Raw genomic sequence first — 21,848 nt, forward strand, 5'->3', positions numbered from 1 at the left:
GGGGGCATTGAGAAGCAGACAGCAATGGCGTGGTGGCCAGCAATGGACTCTGCCCAGAGCCGGAGGAGCTCAGCATCCCCGGCGGGCAGGTGAGGGTGAAGCGGTGACGCCAGGCGATGGGCGGAGGGCGAGGAGAAGGGGCCATCCCCAAGAGGTGGTGACTCCCCGGGCAGGCAGAGGAGGCTGGAGGTTTCACGGCCATTTCCGCTCTGAGTCACCGCCCCCCACAATCCATGGCTACCGGGCCTCCTGGATCATCAGCCCCACAGGCCTCCCAGGGACAATGCCGTGTTTGGGTCCATCAGCAGCACAGGTGGGCCTCAGGGATCAAAAATTGTGAACCCCTGCATTAAGCAGTGGTGTAGGGCTGTTCTGAACAGAGATTCAGCACTTTCTCTTAAAAATCCTATTTCAAACACTGAATATTATTACCAAAGCCTGAAAAGCTTTTGACCAACAAATGTTCAGTTTTTGCAGAAAATAAAATTTTCCCAACATTGTTTTTGATAAAAAGTCATTTTTTGTCCAAATTGTGTTAGATGGAAAACAGTGACCAGCTCTAGTGCTGAGGTTAAAACAGAGCCTGGCAGGAGCCAAAGAGCCTAAAGGAATTAGGCACCAAACTCCCAAAGTGTGGTAATGGGAGTTGGGCACTTGACTCCCTTTGCCGCTTTTAAAAGTCCAGCCTACATTTCCAGCATAGAAAATAAATCTGCCCTGCAAAAATTAGATTTAAATAGCAGGTTAGATGGTCAGGGATGGTCTAAGTATATTTACTCCTCCCTCAGCATGGGAGCATGGACAAAATGACCTCTTCGGGTCCCTTCCACCCATTTCTATAATTCTACATAAACAAAACCTTTGGAACATTTTCATGAAAACAGGTCTCACTCCCAAAGGGTTACAGCACAGAGATGATTAAAAATTGGGATCATAGGCAAGTGAATTTCAATGGGATTTGGCCACTCGACTCCCTTGGGCTCCAATGAAATCCCAGACATAGACAATTACTCTCAGCCTGTTTACAAATTGGATGCAAATATCTTCCAAGAAACCGATGAACAATGTGGAAGAACTTTTGTGTTTTAATATGGCTAAATGTCAATGTATATATCTGAGAAGAAACAATGTAGGCCATGCTTACAGGCGGGGGCTCTGTCTTGGGAAGCACTGACTTTGAAAAAGATTTTGGGGACACAGGGGGCAGGCAGGGGGGTAATTAGCTGAACATTAGCTCCCAGTGCAATGCTGTAGGCAAAAGGACTAATGTAAGCCAGGGATGGACAAGCAGGGGAATCTCGAGTAGGAGTAGAGAGGTTACTTTACCTCTGTATATGGCATTGGTGCAACTGCTGCTGGAATACTGTGACCAGTTCTGGTGTCCACCATTGAAGAAGGATGGTGAGAAATGGGAGAGGGTTCAAAGAAGAGCCACAAGAATGGCTAAAGGATTAGAAAACCTGCCTTACAGAGATAAGCTAAATAGATTGAGCTCTTGGAGTCTAACAAAGAGAAGGTTAAGGTGTGACGCAGAGAAAGGTACGATGTGATCCACTGAGTGGAAGCTGAAGCTAGACAAATTCAGACTGGAAATAAGATGCACATTTTTAACAGTGAGAATAATTGACCATTGGAACAATTTACCTAGGGTGATGGATTTTCCATTGCTGCCAATGTTTAAATCAAGACTGGATGTTTTTCTAAAAGATCTACTCTAGGATTATTATGGGGAAGTTCTATGGCCTGTGTTATACCGGAGATCAGACTAGATGATCACAATGGTCCCTTCTGGCCTTGGTATATAGGTATCTATGAACTCCCCTCCCTTTAAGTTTATCACAGCTTGCCTTTGTGATGCACTGTACCTTAAAATAGCACCCGGTAACCCCCACACTGATAATTTGTATATGATTATGATATTTTGTACAAAGGATGCCATGTAAGATATCCAATGAAAGGTCATGATATGTTGAAACTCATTGTTCTGTCAAAATATCTGTATCATCATTGTATATGGAATTATGATATTCTGCTATATGGTTGATGTGAAATATGTTGTGTGTCTGGGAGATGCCCACAGCTAGCTATCCGGTGGCAACAAAGTAGGTGACCCACATCCAAACAGGCATTAAGTGACAATCACAAGCCATTGACTAGAAGGGTAATTGTAAACAAGAGGTTTACAATTCTGTAAGAGACAGTTGCACAAGCACCACACAATGGGGATTGCTCAACTTTATGACTCAGTTGTGCAACTGCCCACCAGGACATGCCTAGGCCCGTATCTTCTCTGGGAGATGAGATGAATTGAGAGTATAAAATAAGGGACAGTGGCATCCTGAGACCACCACTCTCCTCCCCCACCTATGCTGAAGGTAACAAGAATGCTGGGAAGACAAAGACTTTGAACTGAGGAGATTGGTCCCAGGCTGAGAAGGAAATTCAATCTGTGTATTAAGAACTGTAGCCTGCCTGTGACATCCAGTGGGGTGAGAAAAGCTGTATAATCCAAATCTTGCTTAGTCTAATAGAGTTTAGGATTTAGAATGTGTGTTTACTTTTTATTTTCTTAGGTAACTACCTCTGACCTTTATGCCTTATATCTTTCTGAAGTTAAACTTATTTGAATGCTTTATCCTTACCAGTGAGTTTGTCTAAAGTGCTTGGGGAATTTGCTCAGATTACAAAGGAAAGCATCATGAGAGACAGCCCAGGCTGGAGAGTTAAGGGGGATGAAAATGTTCAGTTTTCCAGATTTCAGATGGAAACAAACATTTTTTGTAGGAAGGAGATTTTGGGGGGAAATGTTTGTTTTGTCGCAAACCCAGTTTTTGGCCAGTAAGTTGTTCATCCTGAAACTTAATGGTAATGCTATAAATGTCAAAGACATTAACTATTTTCCTGCTGATCAAATCAAGCAAGCAAGAAGAGGGACAGTCTCTTATGAGTGGTTTCAGAGTAGCAGCCGTGTTAGTCTCTATCCGCAAAAAAAACAGGAGTACTTGTGGCACCTTAAAGACTAACAAATTTATTTTAGCATGAGCTTTCGTGAGCTAAAGCTAAAGCTCACGAAAGCTCATGCTAAAATAAATTTGTTAGTCTTTAAGGTGCCACAAGTACTCCTGTTTTTTTTCTCTTATGAGTGACATTTTAGTTTGAATTGTGAATGGGTGGAGCTTAGGTTGTGGTCAGAGCTGGGAAGATTAACACCACTCTCTCTTTTGCAATGTGGACTGGGGATGTTCAAACAAAATAACTTTGCAAGCAGGGGTGGCTCCAGGCACCAGCACAGTAAGCGCGTGCCTGGGGTGGCAAGCCGCGGGGGGCAGCGTGCCGGTCACCATGAAGGTGGCAGTCAGGCTGCTTTTGGCAGCATGCCTGCCGGAGGTCCGCCAGTCCCGCGGCTTCGGCGGAAATTCGGCTGGGACGCTGATGACGCGGCACCGGCAAACCTCCCGCAGGCATGCCGCTGAATCCACGTGACCAGCGGATCACACGCAGGTGCGCTGCCAAATCTGCGTGACCAACGGACCGCCAGCAGATGCGCTGCTGAATCCGCGTGACCAGCAGAACGCCAGCAGGCGCGCTGCCGAAAGACGCCTGCCTGCTGTGCTTGGGGCGGCAAAAAACAGAGCCGCCCCTGTTTGCAAGGGGTGCCTAGATGTTCCTGAACCAGCCCTTCCAAAGCAACCCCACCATGCTCCTCTGCTAATATGGGAAGGTGGGTAGAAAACACAATTCATCTCATAGTTCAATGATTTCCTCAGAGCTAAGGGTAACGTTCAGAAATTCTCAAAACCACACTCTGTGTTGGCCTTCTTTATGAGTTTGTTGCTGTATAAAGTTCTCAAGTCAGACCCCCAGCTGGCATAAATCAATGTAGCCCTGTTGGAGGCAGTGGGACAGACCCCCAGCTGATATAAATCAGCATTGCTCTATCAGAGTAAATGGGGCCAGATCCCCAGCTGGTGTAAATCAGCATTGCTCTATCAGACTTAATAGGGCCATATCCCCATCTGATGTAAATCTGCACGTCTCTGTTGGAATCAGTGGGATCAAATGCCCAGCATTGCCCCACTGGAGTCAATGGGGACAGATCCCCATCTGGAGTAAATCAGCAATAGTGACATTGATGCCTTATTCTTGGAAGAGGCATTGCTTCTGCTTTGAAATGAAACTCTTCTTCCTCTGAATCATACTTGGTTGGACAAGCTGGTTTTTCATTTGTTGAGCTGGGGCCCTACTGAATTTCAGCGAAGGTCAGGTGCCCAACTCCTTTAGGCTCCTTTGAGAATTCCAGCCTGAGTAACTGAAAACATCATGATTGTATAGGACTTAATCCTACAAGGTGCTGGGAATTGCCTTTAAAGGCTCCCAACTCCCTCTGAGAATTCTTAAGTTACTGAGATTTAAGGAGATTTCCTATAGGAGTTAGCTGTCCAGTTCCCATTGAATTTCCAAGGGAATCAGGTGCCTAACTCCCTCAGAATCCCAGCCTGTAACCGATCAGACTCACCCCTGTGGCACTTCCTGCTGGTCTGTTCCGGGAATTAGCTCATTCCAGCTCTGGAGCACCCTCTTCAGGCCGGTGATCTGCCTGTCCTCTGGCCCCCGTGTCCCTCCCTGGAACCCGGTGCCCTTTCACCTGGGGTGCTGCCCCCTCACAGTACCCCCCAGTCTTAGGGTCTCCCCTCCCTGGGGAACCCCCACCCTCTATCCCCTCGCCTCACTAATGGCTACTGCTAGTCATTGTCTAGCCCCACGCCCTGGGGCAGATTGCAGTATCAGCCACTCATCATAGGAAAGGGGTTTGGACCTGCTGCCTTGGCCTACCCCTGGGCTGCTCTCTGCAACCCCCAGTACCTTTTAGCCCATTGCTAGGCCACAGCCTGGGGCTTTACAGGCTGGAGCTCCCCAGCTCCTCAGCCTGTCTCCAGCCCTGCTCCACTCAGCTACTTTGTGTCTAGCTCCCTGCAGCCAGGCCCATCTCCCTCTACAAACAAGAAGAGACTGTTTACTCCTGGCTTCCCTGGCCTTCTTATAAGGCCCTGTTGCTCAGTTTGGGGTGTGGCCCCAGCTGCAGCCACTTCCCCCAATCAGCCAGGGTTTTACCTTGCCCTCTGCAGGGCTTTTCCAACCCCTTCCAGGCTGGAGTGGGTGGTCACCCCGCTACACAGCCTCACTACCATGCAGGATCAGGTCCTGGTGAGTGAAGGTGGCACATCATGCAAGTCACATGGCTGTGATACATCATGGAAAATGAAGTCCAGTTGGGGACCTGCTCACAGAGCATAACTGGGACATGAGGGACTTGAACTATAACTCCCACAAGACAAATTTTGTACAGAAAGGAGAAACTTTACTGAAAATTTTTATTTGCTTGAAAAATCGTATTTTCTCTTCAGAAGAAGTTTCAGCAGAAATTTTTTGACCATCCACACATATAACATAAGGAACCAGCCAGAGCTGGCTAACTTTCCTCAGAACAAGAAATAGCAAAATAATAAAACAGAAAACAAGTTTAAATGGGGAGTAAGTGAAATCCACTTCATCTCAGTACATCCTTAACTGAGGATATTATACAGGTCAATGGCTTATCGAGATGGTAAGAAATATGTTGGGAGGTGGGAAGAGCACCTGAACTGAACCAAACTAGTGTATTTAGGAGCTATCCACCAACATGTTTTAGAGCACAAGGCGATTAGCAAATGATGGACAGAAATATTTTTTTCCTTTCTGATATATAGCAGAGATGGAAGGGATGCCTTAAAGCCTAAGGGTCACACCTTCAGCTGGTATACTAGACTGAACTCCCATCCTTAGACCTGCTCTGCTCCAGAACAGGGTGGTGTGCACCCCCACTGTGAGCCCACTGGACCCTGGACTCTATTCAGTTAATTGAAAAAAAGCTTCTTGTTCCCCATCATACTCCAGAGAGCGTCTTTCACATCCTTGTTCCTGAAGCTGAAGATGAGAGGGTTTAGCATGGGGATCACCAGGGTATAGAACATGGACACCATTCTGCTCTGGTTGGGAACGGATATAGTGACTGGCTGGGCCTAGATGAAGAAGGCTGTCCCACAGAACAGACTCATGGCCATCATGTGGGAGGCACAGGTGAAGAAGGTTTTATACCTACCTACTGCAGAGCAGGTCTTGAGAACGGTGGAAGGGATGAAGGCATAGGAGGTGACACCACAGTGACAGCTATGATGACATGTGTGACATATCATCCCTTTTTGTGTCACAATGTAACATTTTGCTTTTCAGTTTTTGAACTTTTCCTCCCCCTTTCTCCTTTGCTTTCTTTTTTTTCAGTGGCAAAAATAGAAAATGAAGCAAAGGCAGGGGGAGAGGGGGAAGTAAGGAAAAGAGACTAAACCAAAAAATGAAAAAATGAAAATAAAATTTTCAATAAACATTTTTTTGTGAAAAATGGTGAATTAATGAAAAAAGTGCTTTCTGATAGTTGTACATTATTTCACATTTTCAGGAGTTTTCATGAAAAAATATTTACCAGTTTTCGATTAGTTCAAATGAGCATGTGAGGCCCTAGTTATCACTTAGTTTAAAGAGGGTTAGATTGAAATATAGAGTTGGCCAGTGGAGTTGCAGCCTAGATTTCCATGGAAGTTCTCAATTTACACCATCCGAGTATCGGGCCCAAACTGGAACAAAACCAAAGTCTCAAAATTTCCCACAAAGCAATTTTTTGGATAAAAACCTCTTTTTGGGTCAATAAAAATATTCCATTAGGATAAAAATCTGCATTTTTTAAATTTTATATTGTATTTGCTAAAATACAATAAATTTTGAAACAGAAAGTTTCTTTTGAAATGAAAAATCGCAACATCACATTCCAATAAGGTTGAAATGGAGCTTTTGTTGAAATGCTTAGCAAATCTTGTCACAAAAATTCATTTCATTTTTTCCAAGGAAATTTTGAAGAAATAGACACTTCCCTGTGGAAAGTTTCCATTTCAACAAAACAGCATTTTATTTGAAGAAAAAATTGTTCCATGCGTAAATTTTAGAACAGATCTACTCTAATTGCTTATCTAGCTCTCATCACTGCAGTATCTGAGTGCTTCACAGTCCTTAATAGATTTGGGGACAGATTTTTAGACCAAGTGGGATTTACAAATGTGCCTCACTTCCACTTATTTCAATGGAAATAAGGCACCTAAGTGCTTGTAAAACCAGGATATGGGGTTTCCAGGCCCCCAGAACGTCCCGCTTTGCTGCCTGGCAGGTTGCTAGTTTCCAGCCAGTTCCACTACTGACAAAACAAATTCAGCAGTGTGCATTCACACTTGGCCAGTTGTGCTGGTGCATTGTGTCCACATAGCATCAGGTATTATTGGCAAAAGATGTGCGCCCATTTGGGTAGGGTTAGGTATCCCTGTAGACGTGTGGACTCACCCCTGCAGCACCTCTTGCTGGTCTGTTCCAGGAATTAGCTCGTTCCAGCTCCAGAGTGCCCTCTGCAGGCCGGTGATCCGCCTGTCCTCTGGCCCCCAGGTCCGTCCCTGGACCCGGTGCCCTTTTACATGGGGTGCTGCCCCCTGGCAGTAACCCCTTACTCTTTGAGTTTTCCCCTCCCAGGGGAACCTCCACCCTCTATCCCCACCTCGCCTCAGTATATGGCTATTGCCAGTCATTGTCTAGCCCCCGTGCCCTGGAGCAGACTACATTATCAGCCTACTCATCACTGGCAAGGTTGCGTTTGGACCTGCTGCCTTTGCCTACCCCTGGGCTGCCCTCTGCACCCCAGCACCTGTTGGCCTTATGCTAGGCCGCAGCCTGGGGCTTTCCAGGCAGGAGCTCCCCGGCTCCTCTGACTTTCCCCAGCCCTGCTCCACTGAGGTACCCTGTCTCTAGCTCCCTGCAGCCAGGCCCTTCTTCCTGTACAGGCAGAGGGAGACTGTCTGGGCTTCTGTCTCGCAGCCTCTTATAGGGACCAGCTGTGCCCTGATTGGGGCGTGGCCCAGCTGCGGCTGCTTCCCCAGTCAGCCCAGCTTTTAGAGCTGCAGCTCTCTCCAGGGCTGCTTTAAGCACCGAAGGGCAGGAGAGGGTAACCACCCCACTTAAATCCCATTGTCCCTTTCCCCAACTTCTGGCATGCTATCTTGGGGGACATTTCCACAATGAATTGTGGGCTACACTCACACCTCTCAGGGAAATGTTAAACTGATAAGAACAGGTAGTCACACCCAACATCTGACTCTCAGAGTTAAATTAATCATTTCAGGGAGTAGACAAAAATACCATTTGGTCTGCTAGCCCAATCAAATCTAATCAGTCTAATTTGAAACACACTCAGAGAACTTTCCAGGGTCTGGCTACAGACTGAGGGTCTGATTTGCCTCTCACTCACCCTGATGTAAATCAGGAGTAACTCCACTGGAGTCAATGGAGCTGATTCCAACCATTATGTAAATCAGAAAACCACCCCCTTCCATTCCCAACATAGGTTACAATGCCTTATCTGTTCCATATATACAAGAAAGATATACGTTTAAAGTATAACTCCTTACTTTAAGCTACTTTAAGAAATCCTGTTGGATTTCTTGGGGGAAAATAAAAGCCACTTCTAATACATATCTCCTTATTTGGAAATATACACTCAGCAATATTCAATTATACAGTGCTGAGGCTGCTGGGTTTTCAGATGACTTCTTCAAAATGAAGATATCTTCCCCCACCATGGAAGGAGTGAGAGCAGCAGAATAAGAGCAATGTACTTCAAAACTCAAAGAAATGGGTAGGTAAGGTCCCATGAGAAGAAAATGTAAGGGAAAAAGGAGTTCATGAGAGTTGGCAGTTTCTCAAAGATACAGTTTAAAGGTGCTACAGCAAACTATCCCGATGTGGAAGAAAGGTAGGAAGAATAGTCAAAGGCCAATATGGCTCCATCAGGAGCTTTTTAACATTGTGAAAATGAAAAAGGAATAAAAAAAATGGTAACATAGATTGCTAAGGATGAGTACAAAAGGACAGCACAAGCATGAGGGACAAAATCCGAAAGGCTAAGGCACAAAATGAGTTACACCTAGTAAGGGACATAAAAGGCACTAAGGCCTTGTCTACACTACAAGACTATTTCGAATCAACTTAGTTTGAATTTGTGGATTCGATCTTATGAAGTCGAATTTGTGTATCCATACTAAATACACTAATTCGAATTTCTGAGTCTACATTCACGGGGCCAGCGTCGACTTTTGAAGCGGTGCACTGTGGGAAGCTATCCCACAGTTCCCGCACTCCCCGCTGCCCATTGGAATGCTGGGTAGAGCCCCCAATGCCTGCTGGGGGGAGAAATGTGTCGAGGGTGGTTTTGGGTAAGTGTCGTCATTGAACCGTCAATCACAACCTCCCTCCCTCCCTCCGTGAAAGCGCCTGCGGGCAATCTGTTCGTGCACTTTTCTGGTCAGTGACAGCGCGGACGCCACAGCACTGCAAGCACGGAGCCCGCTGCGATCATCGCCATTTTCTCCTCCTCGCACTTTATCATCCACCTCTTCCACAGTCAGCTGATGAGAAATTGGGCTACTTTTCAATGGTGCTGCAAGCACTGGGGGACCATAGGGGACGTTTTACAAACATCAACGTCGGGTGGCCGGGCAAGGTTCATGATGCGTGTGTTTTCAGGAACGTGGGCTGCTCAGACGCCTGCAGGAAGGTAGTTTCTTCCCGGACCATGAAATAACTGTTGTGGATGTGCAGATGCCTATAGTCATCCTCGGGGACCCAGCCTGCCCGCTAATGCACTTGCTCATGAAGCCCTATATAGGCGCCTGGGACAGCGACAAGGAACTCTTCAAATACCAGCGAGCAGCGAGCAGCGTGACCTGTGACTGTTCAGTTTCTTTACAGAGAAGCTGAACCTGCCCCTGTTTCTTTACCCAGTTACTGTTGACTCTCCTCTTCGGTTACATACCCCGTTCACCCCGTTACCCCCACTTCCAGCACACGTGTAAAAATAAAATACATGTCCCATTATTACTTAACAAAGGTTTCTTTATTCATGACTTTTCGTGAAAGGGTTGAAACTGGGACGCAGGCTGTGCTGGCTACGGTGTGCGGTGATGTAAAGACCGCCTCTAAACTCAAGGAATGACAGGCCCCTGCTCCTAGAGCAGTCCGCAGTGCCGGAAGGCTTCTTTCAACGGAGCCTGCCATCCCTCTTTATGGAATTCTGTGTGCGGGCGGATATGTGACCTTGTGGTGGAGGAGGACGGATACAGATTCCTCAGCTGCGTGACTCAGCGGTCCAGGACAAGGACCGCTGTATAAGATCTGTAACCGCCCTCCCCCGCTGCAAAGTCACATCTCCCCCGCCCACACAGATCCTGGAAACCACCTCCAAAAACCGACCAGGTTGCCTACTGACTGCACCGTGTGTGTGACCCGCTGCTGATCCTGCCCCCGTGTCTGTACCCTGGGAAAGGTGACTGTCCTATGCAATTAACCACTCCCTTCCCCACGCCCCCCATTCGAACACAGTCTTCTTTGAAAAAACATAACGGAAACAGTAATTAACAGCAAATCATTTTTATTAATTAAGTAGACAGTTAGGGGATGGGACTGGGATTGGGACTACTGTGAGTCTGGAAGTGAAGGACTTCCGCAACTGTAGGGTATGAGAGCTTTTGGGTACTTGAGCACTGTGCTGTGGTGCAATGACAGTATTCACGTCCCCGGCCGCCCCTCCTCCTGATTATTTTCGGTGAGGGGGGTATGGGACTTTGTGGCGGGGGACGGCGGTTGCAGATACACTGCAGGGGGGCTCTGTCCTCCTGCGGTCCTGCAGAACATCCACAAGGCGCCTGAGCGTGTCCGTTTGCTCCCTCACTAGTCCAAGCATTGTTTCAGTCGCCTGGTTGTCTTCCTCACGCCACCTCTCCTCCCGTTCGCTGTCTGAGCGCTGGCACAGAGAGACGGTCTCCCTCCACTGGCTCTGCTGGTCCGCCTCTGCTAGGTAGCAGCCCATACGTTCCTCGAACATCTTGTCCCTTGTCTTTTTCTTTCGCCGCCTAATCTTCGCCAGCCTCTGCGAGGGGGATGCTGTGGCAGGTCTGGAGACAGTGGAAGCTGTGAGATGGGAAACAGGGAGTGAATTCCTTGCAAAGATACATTTTTGCGAACAATTAACTGAGTCTAGGCTGTCTCTGTGAATTCTGGGTTGAGACCCCTGTGCCTGCTGGGGCAGAAATCATTTTCACGGTGGATTCTGGGTAAATGTCGCCAGTCATTCCTTCCTCTGGGAAAGCAACGGCAGACAATCATTTCAAGCCCGTTTTCCCAGAATTGCCCTGGCATACGCCATAGCGTGGCAACCATGGACACTGTTTTGCCTTTTGTGTATGTCACCGTATGTGTACTAGATGCCGCTGACAGAGGCGGGCCAGCAGCGCTACACAGCAGCATGCTTTTGCTTTTGCATGACAGCAGAGATGGTTACCAGCCATATTGTACCATCTACCATACCATAAATTGGTAATAAGATGGTAATAAGATGGGCATGGTTACCTGTCCTTTTGCACTGCCCCATTTGGTGCTGTCATAAGTGCCCCTGGCCGAGCAGCCAGGGGCGCAAAAGCAAAAATTGGGAATGACTCCCTGAGTCAATCCCTCCTTTTTTGTATCTAAAAATAGAATCAGTCCTGCCTAGAATATAGGCAAGTGTACTAGATAACCACTGTATCATAGAACCAGAGAGCACAGCTGCTCTGTGTCAGATCCTGCAGAAATTCTGATCTGTATGCTATTCACAGGGGGTGCTCCTGCAACAACACCACCTGTTCATTCCGTTCTTACCCCAGCCTTCCTGGGCTACCATACCATTGTCCCCCCACTTGTGTGATGAAGTAATAAAGAATGCAGGAATAAGACACAGTGACTTGTTTGTGAGAAATGAGTGGAAGGAAGCCTCCAGCTGCAATGATAGTCCAGGCAGGACATTAAGGAGTGTGGATGAAGGAGCCCATCATCCCTCTTCTAGTCCAGGGGCAATTGAATCTTTTATTTACAATGAAGGGTGGGGGCTGATGGAGCTCAGCCCCCTGTTGCAATGATGAGGACGGTTACCAGCCATATTGCACCATCTGCCATCAAAAATTAGGGACAGGCGCCCTTGATCGACCTTACTGATGCTAGTCGGCATGGTTACCAGCCCTTTTGCACTGCCCCATGTGCCAATAGGCTGATGATGAGGATGGATTTCCATCATTTTGTACCATCAGCCATCCATAGCGTGGGGGGAGCAAGGATGTTGGTGTTGAGTGCTGCACCATCGCGTCTATCTGCAGCATTCAGTAAAGATAGGGTGACATGTAAAAGAGTCAACAGAGGATTGTTTTCACTTCTGGTGGTGGGTGGGGTGTGTGCGCAAATTGCCGAACTATGCCCTGACCCACCGCAGACACTGTGTTTGACCCTAGAAGCATTTGGAGCTCATCCAAGAATGCAAATACTTTTCAGAGACAGCAGGAACTGTGGGATACCTTGCATCCTCATTCCCCCCTCCCTCCATGAGCGTCCATTATATTCTTTGGCTTTCCGTTACGCTTGTCACGCAGCTGCGTGCTGAGTCTGTGCTATGCCGTCTGTCCGTAGATTTTTAAAAAATACTTTGGACCAGGCGTAAAATTACAGTACTTAACCTAATTAGATGCAGGATTCTCCGAGCGAAATCACCCTGAGGAGGGTCACTGAAGGAGATAGAGAGCGCATGCTGCGTGAAAGCTAGCACGAACCAGGGCCCGATGCAGCCATGCTCGGGGAGGCAGTGCTCCCTGAGTACCTCATGAAAGCCTCGCGCGGAAAACTGTGCTACCACGGAGCACCCAATAAGGCAGCTCTCCTCAGGAACCTCCTGCTGATGCTTTTCGATTAACGCAAGGAGAGCTTCGTGGAGATCTCCAAGGATGATTTCTGTTCTATCCCCATATATAGAGAGTCCTCCTTTTCACACAGTTAAGATTCCTGTTATATTAAGAATAAAAGTTAACATGGTTAAAGCACTTACCGACTGCTCCTTCCCCTGATTCAGGGTCCGGGTTAATGGCCGGGGAGGGTTGTTGGGGGATCTCCGTGACGGTGATGAATAGATCCTGGCGGTCGGGGAAACCAGCGTTGTAAGCGCTCTCGCCTGCCTCGTCCTCCACAAACCCTTCCTCATCTTCCCCGTCCGCGAACATCACCGAGGAACTGGCCGTCGACACTGTCCCATCGTCAGAGTCCACGGTCACTGGTGGGGCAGTGGTGGCAGGCTCCGTAGCGTCCGTTTGCCGCTTTGATTTTTTGGTAGCCTTGTCTGGGGTCCTTGGTTTTCACGCGGCGATGCGTTGCATGACGGCTGTATCCTCTGTCTGGATCATGGCTTTGGAGATCTTCTCGTAGGTCTTTGCATTCCGTTTGTTGGAGCGCAGCTCCGAAAGCACAGACTCCTCGCCCCACACACCGATCAGATCCAAGAGTTCCCGGTCAGTCTATGCCGGGTCCCTCTTTCTATTCAGAGATTACATGAACTCCTCTGCTGGAGAGCTCTGCATTGCTGCCGGTGCTGCTGAGCTCGCCCCGATGTCCAACCACGAAATGAGATTCTAACTGTCCAGACAGGAAAAGGAATTCAAATTTTCCCGGGTCGTTTCCTGTGTGGCTGCTTAGAGCATCGAAGCTCGGACTGCTGTCCAGAGCGTCAACAGAGTGGTGCAGTGTGGGATAGCTCCCGGAGCTACTAAGTTCGATTTGCATCCACACCTAGCCTAATTCGAGCTAGCCATGTCGAATTTAGCGTTACTCCACCTGTCGGGGTGGAGTACCAAATTTGAACTAAAGAGCCCTCTAGTTCGAATTAAATGGCTTCCTATTGTAGACGGTTGAGCGGTTAGTTCGAATTAACGCTGCTAAATTCGAATTAAAGTCCTAGTGTAGACCAGGCCTAAGAAGAGGTTCTTTAATACTATATTGGGAGTAAGAGAAGGACAAAGGAAAGTGTAGGTCCTCTACTTAATAGGAAAGGAGAGCCAATAACTGATAATATTAAGAAGGCTGAGGTATTTAACGGCTATTTTGCTTCAGTCTTCACTAAAAAGCTTCATGGCGACCAGATGTTTAACACAATTCATACTAACAACAAGGGGGAAGGAACACAAGCCAAAATAAGGAAAGAACAGGTCAAAGAATATTTAGATATGTTAAATGTATTCAACTCAACAGGGCCTGATGAAATTCATCCTGGGGTACTTAAGGAACTAAATGAAGCACTCTTAGAACCATTAGCGATTATCTTTGAGAACTCATGGAGGATGGGTGAGGTCCTAGAGGACTGGAGAAGGGCACACATAGTTCCTGTCTTAAAAAAAAAAAAAAGAGGACGAAAGAGGACCCAGGGAATTTTAGATCAGTCAGAACTTTGGTACCTGGAAAGCTACTGGAACAAATTATTAAACAATCAATGTGTAAGCCGCTGGAGGATAACAGGGTAACAAGTTATAGCCAACATGGATTTGTGAAGAACAAATCATGCCAATTCAAACTCATTTTCTTCTATGACGGGATCATTGACATAGTGAATAGGGGCAAAGCTGCAGAAATTATATTTCTTGTATGTTCCATTGTCATAAGCAAAGTATGGAAATGTGGTCTAGATGAAATTACTGTAAGTTGGGTACAATACTGAAAGACTGTACTCTAACAGTAGCTATTGGTGGCTTGCTGTCAAAATGGGGGAACATATCTAGTGGGATCCTGAAGAGGTCTGTCCTGGGTTTGGTATTATTCAGTAAAGAAAAGTACAAAGTACTATACTTCAGTGGAAAAAAAAATCAATTGCATAATTACAAAATGGGAAACAACTGGCTAGGTGGTAGCACTGCTGAAAAGGATCTGGGGGTTATACTGGATCACAATATGAGCCAACAATGAGATACAGCTGTGAAAAAGGCTTATATCATTCTGGGTTGTATTGACAGGAATGTTGTATGTAAGACACAGGAGATAAATGTCCCGCTCTACCAGGCATTGTTGAGGACTCAGCTGGAGTACTAGGTCAGTTCCAGGCACCACACTTTAAGAAAGATGTGGACAAATTGGAGAGAGTACAGAAGAGACCACAAAATTGATCAAAGGTTTAGAAACCTGACCTATGAGAAAAGGTTAAAAAACCCAGTCATGTTCAGTCTTGAGAAAAGAAGCCGGGGGGGACCTGATAACCATCTTCAAATATATTAAGGGCTATTATAAAGAAGACAGAGATCAATTGTTCTCCATGTCCATTGAGGACCGGAAAAGAAGTAATGAGCTTAATCTGCAGTAAGGGAGATTTAGGTTAGATATTAGGAAAAACTTCTAACTATAAGGCTAGTTAAGCACTGGAATAGGCTTTGAAGGGAGGCTGTGGAATCTCTGTCATTGGAGGTTTTTTGAAGAACAGGTTAGGCAAATACCTCTCAGGGATGGTCTACGTATACTTGGCCCTTTCTCTGTGCAGGGGAATGGACTAAATGACCTTTTGAGGTCCCTTCCAGCCCTACTTTCAATGCTTCTATGATCATCTACTGATCTCTGTTTTGAGACGCTAAACTGATTGAGCTCTTTAATTCTCTCACTGTAAGGTATTTTCTCCGCCACTCAAATAATTTGTGGTTATTTTCTGCACTGACTCCAATCTGTATGTTCATGAGCTCCAATTGTGGTGATGTGTCTAAAAAAAGCTAGTATCTTCTACCATCAGGCATTTATAGACCATGATCAAATCATGTCTAAACCATCTCTTGAATAATTTAAATAGATTGATCTCCTTTGTTAGTTCATTGTAAAACCTCAACTCATTTCTGTATCTCTTCTCTGAACCCTTTTCATTTTCTCAATGTCCTTTTAGAAGTGCGCACACCAAAAGTGGACAGTTCGTCTCTACCATGCAATATACAAAGGTAATTAACCTCCTGATTCAGAGAGAGCCATTTGAGGTGACCTATCTACTGCTCTCACAACAGTGAATGCATTAATACAACTAACCTCTTTTAGGAGTGGAGGAGCAGGTTGGGCTGGAAGGGCTTAGGATAGTGCTGAAATAGAGGAATGAGAGAATTCAAGAAGACCATTGAAAGATTTCCCTCCAAAAATTAACCTGCAGAACTCAGAAGATTCGGAAAATTGCTAGCTCAGTCAGTTCAATAGGAGATGCATACCACTGAAAATCCCAACTTCAATAATCTAACATGAGGCAGAATTAACACTTCACTGGAATCAGAGAAACACAGACATCTCTGCATCTTCAGAGGATTCCCTGAACATCTTCAGGTGTTGCCCTAGATTCCAGTCGTGAGATCTCAACTGTCTTTCATCTGACAGAAGAGAATCACATCTATAGTGACAGTTTGTGAATTCCCTTACAATTTTGACCAACTTGTTTTAAAAAACTTCCAATGACAGGGATTCTACAGCCTCTCCTGGAAGCCTATTCCAGAGCTCAGCTACCTTTACAGTTAGGTTAGATATCAGGAAATTTTTTCTAAGTCTCCTTTGCTGCGGATTGAACACTTTACTTCTTGTCCTACCTTCAGTGAACATGGAGAAGAATTGCTCACAATTCTCTTTATAGCAGTCCTTAACATATTCGAAGACTCTCATCAGGTGCCCCCTCAGTCTTCTTTTCTCAAGACTAAACGTGCCTAGTTTTTTTAACCTTTCCTCATAGGTCAGATTTTCTAAATCTCTCATCATTTTTGTTGTTCTCATCTTGACTCTCTCCAATTTGTCCACAAATTTCATAAACGGTGGCACCCAGAATTGGACACAGTACTCCAGCTGAGGCCTCACCAGTGCCAAGTAGAGTGGGATAATTACCTCCCATGTCTTACATAGGACACTCCTGTTAATGCACCCCAGAATGATATTAGCCTTTTCATAACTGCATCACATTGTTGATTCATATTCAATTTGTGATCCACTATAACTCCCAGATCTTTTTCATCAGTACCATCACCTATCCAACTGTTTCTCATTTTGTAGTTGTACAATGAATGTTTTTCTTCCTAGGTATAGTACTTTGCAGGTTTCTTTACTGAATTTCAGTTTGCTCATTTCAGACCATTTCTCCAATTTGTTAAGATCCTTTTGATTTCTAGTCCTGTCCTCCAAAGTGCTTGTGAACTCCAAGATAGGTGACTATCCAGCTTGATGTCATCCAAGCTGGATAGACATCTATCTTGGATGGTTCAGAAGCAACAAATCCTGCCTCTTTGCAGAGGGTTAGACTCGATGACCCTTGTGTTCCCTTTTAAACCTATGATTCTATGATTCACAAGTGTTATAAGCATACTCCCCACTCTATTATCCAAGTCTTTAATCAAAATATTGAATAGTACCGGACCCAGGCCGACCCAGACTCACAGATTTTAAGGCCAGAAGGAAATATTGTGATCATCTAGTCTGACCTCCTGCACGTCGCAGTCCACAGAACCTTGCCTACCCACTCCTGTAATAGACTTGTAACCTTGAGTTGAGTTACTGAAGTCCTGAAATCATGATTTAAAGACTTCAATTTATAGAAAATCCACCATTTACTCTAGTTCAACCCTGCTATTAATCTACGCCTCATGCTCCAGAGGAAGGCAAAAACTCTCACGGTCTGCCAATCTGGCCAGGGGAAAATTCCTTCCTGATGCCAAATATGGAGATCAGTTAGACCTTGAACAAGTGGGAGAAATGCACCAGCCAGACACCTGGGAAAGAATTCTTCGTAGTAACTTAGAGCCTTCCCCATCTAGTGTCCCATCTCTGGCTACTGGAGATTTTTGCTACTAGCAGTTGCATATGGGCCACGTGCCATCGTACAATCCCCTTCTTAAGTTAGGCTTTTTGTCTCCACTGCTCCCCATGGAAGGCTGTTCCAGAACGCCCTCCTCTGATGGTTAGAAACCTTCATCTAATTTCATTTGTTCTAAGGCCAATATTGGCCCTTAAAGACTTCCTCTCCCTCCCTGATGTTTATCCCCTGATGTATTTATAGAGAGCAATCATATTTCTCCTCAGCCTTCATTTGGTTAGGCTAAACAAGTCAAGCTTCTTAAGTCTCCTCTCGTAAGGAAGGGTCTCCATTCCTCTGATCATCCTAGTGGCCCTTCTCTGTACCTGTTCCAGTCTGAATTCATCTTTCTTAAACATGGGTGACCAGAATTGCACACAGTATTCCAGATGAGGTCTCATCTGTGCCTTGTATAATGGTAATTACACTTTCCTGTCTCCCCTGGAAATACTTCTCCTGATGCATCCTAGGATTGCATTAGCCTTTTTCATGGCCACATCATATTGATGGGTCATAGTTATCCTGTGACTGATAAGTACACCCAGGTCTTTCTCCTACTCTGTCACTTCCAACTGATATGTCCACAGCTTATAGCAAAAATCCTGTTGTTAGTCCCTAAGTGCATGACTTTGCACTTTATGCTATTAAATTTCATTCCCATTTCTATTACTCCAATTTTCAAGGTCATCCAATCTTCTTATATGATATTGATGTCAAAGTCTAATTCTCCCACCCTTTTATAAATCAATGGGATCACACATGAATGCATAGAGTCTGCAATTGTCCAACTTGGCCAAAGAGATGTGCTTTGTATTACAGCTGTAAGAAATAGCGGGTTTATTTAGCTGCTAGTCTAGAAAAGATGCCTTCCAAAAGAACAACTCAAATTTTATGAGGAATTTGTTGAACTTGGATTACGAGGGCCTTATCTGCTTATAGTCAAGTCAAAGGCAGATTGAATTTGATGGCAAAGCTATCTATGATGAGATTTTCAATAGAACTTCAGTGAATTAAGGACACAAATATTATAAAACGTCAATGGGGCGTTGGGTGTCTCATTTTGAAAATCACTCAAGGTACTTTATCCCTTGCCATGGTAGCATTTGAGCTATTCCAAAATATTAATGATTTTATAATCACAACAATCTCTGAGTTCTGGAAATAATGTTATCTTCATTTTCAGAACTGGGAACTAAGGGACAGAAATATTAAAGCTGAGAGTTTTCACAAGAGCTTAATGGTTACCCCCTGATTTTTAAATATATTTAGGATCAATTTACGGTATTTAGGCATTTAGGATTAAATGTATTGATCAGAATGGCCCCTTCTGGTCTTGGAATCTAGGAGCCTAGTGAGATTTTGCAAAAGCTTATAGATGTCTAACAATCATTGAAATCAATGAGATTTTGGTGCCTTGGCGCTTTTGAAAATTCCACTAGGCACAGAAATACCTTCAAAAATCTGGTCCTAGGTGACTAAATCCTATTGAAATGTAATGGAGTTGAGTGCCCAATTACCTTTGGCTGCTTTGGAAATCCCAGCTCAAGTGACTGGGCCAAGGCCTCACAGGGAGTCTGTGGCAGAGCTGGAAAATGAACATTGATCTGCTGAGTCTCAGACCAGGGTCTATTCCACATGACCATCCTCCCTCTTTTCATGAAGCCTGTCATTGCATCTTCTTCATTTGCCTCTTTTTTAATCCTTATCTCACGCCTTTTCCAAAGGATTTAACAGCCATGGCGCCAGTGAGAGAGTGGAACCGCACAGCAGTCATGGAATTCATCCTGCTAGGGTTTGGAAACGGTCCAGGATGCCAGATGATCCCCTCTGTCTTGTTTCTGGTGATTTACACAGTAACCGTGCTGGGAAACACCATCCTGGTCCTCATCATTAGAGTCAGCTCTTGCCTTCATACCCCCATGTACTTCTTCCTCATGAACCTGTCACTCTTAGACCTCTGCTTCACCTCCACCATCGCCCCCAAAGCCATGGCAAGCTTCCTATCAGGGAGCAAAATCATTTCCTATAACGGATGTGCCACCCAATTCTTTCTTTTCGGTCTCTTCCTCACCACCGAAGGGTTCCTCCTGGCAGTGATGGCATATGATCGATACATCGCCATCTGCAACCCGCTCCTGTATCCCGTCACCATGTCCAAGTGGGTTTGCATTCAGATGGTGGTAGGGTCATATATCTGTGGCTGTGTGAACGCCATGGTGCAAACAGGCTTCACCTTTACGCTGCACTATTGTGGGCGTAACGAGATCGATCATTTCTTCTGTGATGGCCCTCCCTTGATCAGTCTCTCCTGCAGTGATAAGTACCTCAATAATCTTGTGATGTTTACCTTATGTGGCCTCATCATAGTGAGCACTGCCCTGATTGTGCTCATCTCCTACATCTACATCATTTTCACTATCCTCCGGATTCGTTCTGCTGAGGGCAGGCACAGAGCCTTGTCCACCTGCACCTCCCACATGTTGGTTGTGACTTTATTTTATGGGACCACTGCTTTCATGTACGCCCAGCCCACTTGGTTATCTTCTCTTTACCCAAGGAAAGCAGTATCTGTGTTTTACACCTTTGTCATCCCCATGTTGAATCCCTTCATCTACAGCCTTAGGAACAAGGACGTTAAAGAAGCTTTGAGAAGGACTATGGGCCACAAATCCTTGAAAAAATGAACCTTGCATTTCGACAGAGAGATACAACACAGCGTGTCAGCATTCTTTTTAATTTGCACAAAAAACTGGAGCAACAAGAAAAAACTACAAAATTATGACACACCGTTTCATTGTTTTTCTTTCTTATCCGGCTATAAACCAATGAGTTTGAGACATGTGGGTGGACATCTAGTACAACTCGTCTGTCTGTCCATCTCTTACTCTGTCACTATCACCTCTCTCTAGTTAACAAGCTCATAACCCTTGTGCATGTCGGTGGCTCAGATCATTCAGACATGGAGACTAACAGAATTCTAAAATGTCTTTATCATTTGTAGAGACCTTCATGCTTCAGGACATGAGCCAACCACTGACTACCTGGGCAAGGATGAAATTTTCCTCATGGTTTAGCCTATAATTTTCCTTTCTCTGAAGCAGCTGATACTGGCTACCACTGGAGAAGGGTGCGTGGACTAAAAGAACCACAGGGCTGATGCTGCATGGCAATTTCTCTGTCAAGTGACAATATAGCATGTTAAAAACAATAAAGTATTTCCATAGACTTCAAATCTTTGTGTATGTTTTTGCATTCCTATATCTGTAGAATAGGTAAGAGCCATCTCCAAATCCGGAGGGAGCTGAAATTAGTGTGTTCTACAAAAGGATTTAGGCATCTAATTGCTATTTTAGGTGCCTAAATCCAACATTTAGGCACCATGAGCTCCACAAAACCCCTGTCGCTTAACCCTGTAGGCCTTTAAAATCCCTAGGTGCCTGACTTTCCAACATTCAAGTCCTCAAGACACTTTAGTTTCTGCCAGTAAGCATGTGCACAGACACATTAGTCTAAGTGTCTGGGTGCCTATCTGATCCCTAAGCCCCAATGGGGTCCCCAGAGCAGGTGTTGCACCACCTGCCTAGCCCGTGGGGATTGATCTGGTAGGTGGTCTCAGAGCACACCTAAACAGACACAAAATGATGGGGGTGGGGGCATATGAGGCCTCCCTTATCACTTTTATCTCATGGGTTGAAGCACTCACTTGGGATGTAGGAAACCTGAATTTAGTTCCTCTCCCTGTGTGATGTGCGGTTGGTATTTGGACTTGGATTTCTAGCCTCCTAGGTGAGTGCCCTAACTCTGGGCTATCATAGGCTGAATGTCTCAATCTCTCCTGTAGAAGCTGTTCTACTGTGTATGAAATAATTAAGTATACACCGAGCAACAAAGAGAGTGAGGATGAGTTTATTGTGCAGCGGTTTGGGCATCCAACAGAAAGACGCTGTTTAACAAACCCTTCCCCATATCAGGCAGAAGGGGGAACTGAACTGGATTCATCCACATCCTGGCTCACTACACTAACCACTTGACT

At 45.5% G+C, this 21,848-nt stretch overlaps 1 protein-coding gene across 1 annotated transcript; it reads left to right on the forward strand.

The window, feature by feature from the left end:
* Positions 1-19,551: 19,551 nt before the first annotated feature.
* LOC123346714 (olfactory receptor 12-like) lies at positions 19,552-20,499 on the forward strand. Its single transcript, XM_044984190.1, has one exon. The coding sequence runs from the start codon at positions 19,552-19,554 to the stop codon at positions 20,497-20,499; it is 948 nt and encodes a 315-aa protein (XP_044840125.1).
* Positions 20,500-21,848: the final 1,349 nt, after the last annotated feature.

The sequence above is a fragment of the Mauremys mutica genome, chromosome 12 (genome assembly GCF_020497125.1).
Source record: "Mauremys mutica isolate MM-2020 ecotype Southern chromosome 12, ASM2049712v1, whole genome shotgun sequence".
Classification (NCBI taxonomy): Eukaryota; Metazoa; Chordata; order Testudines; family Geoemydidae; genus Mauremys; species Mauremys mutica.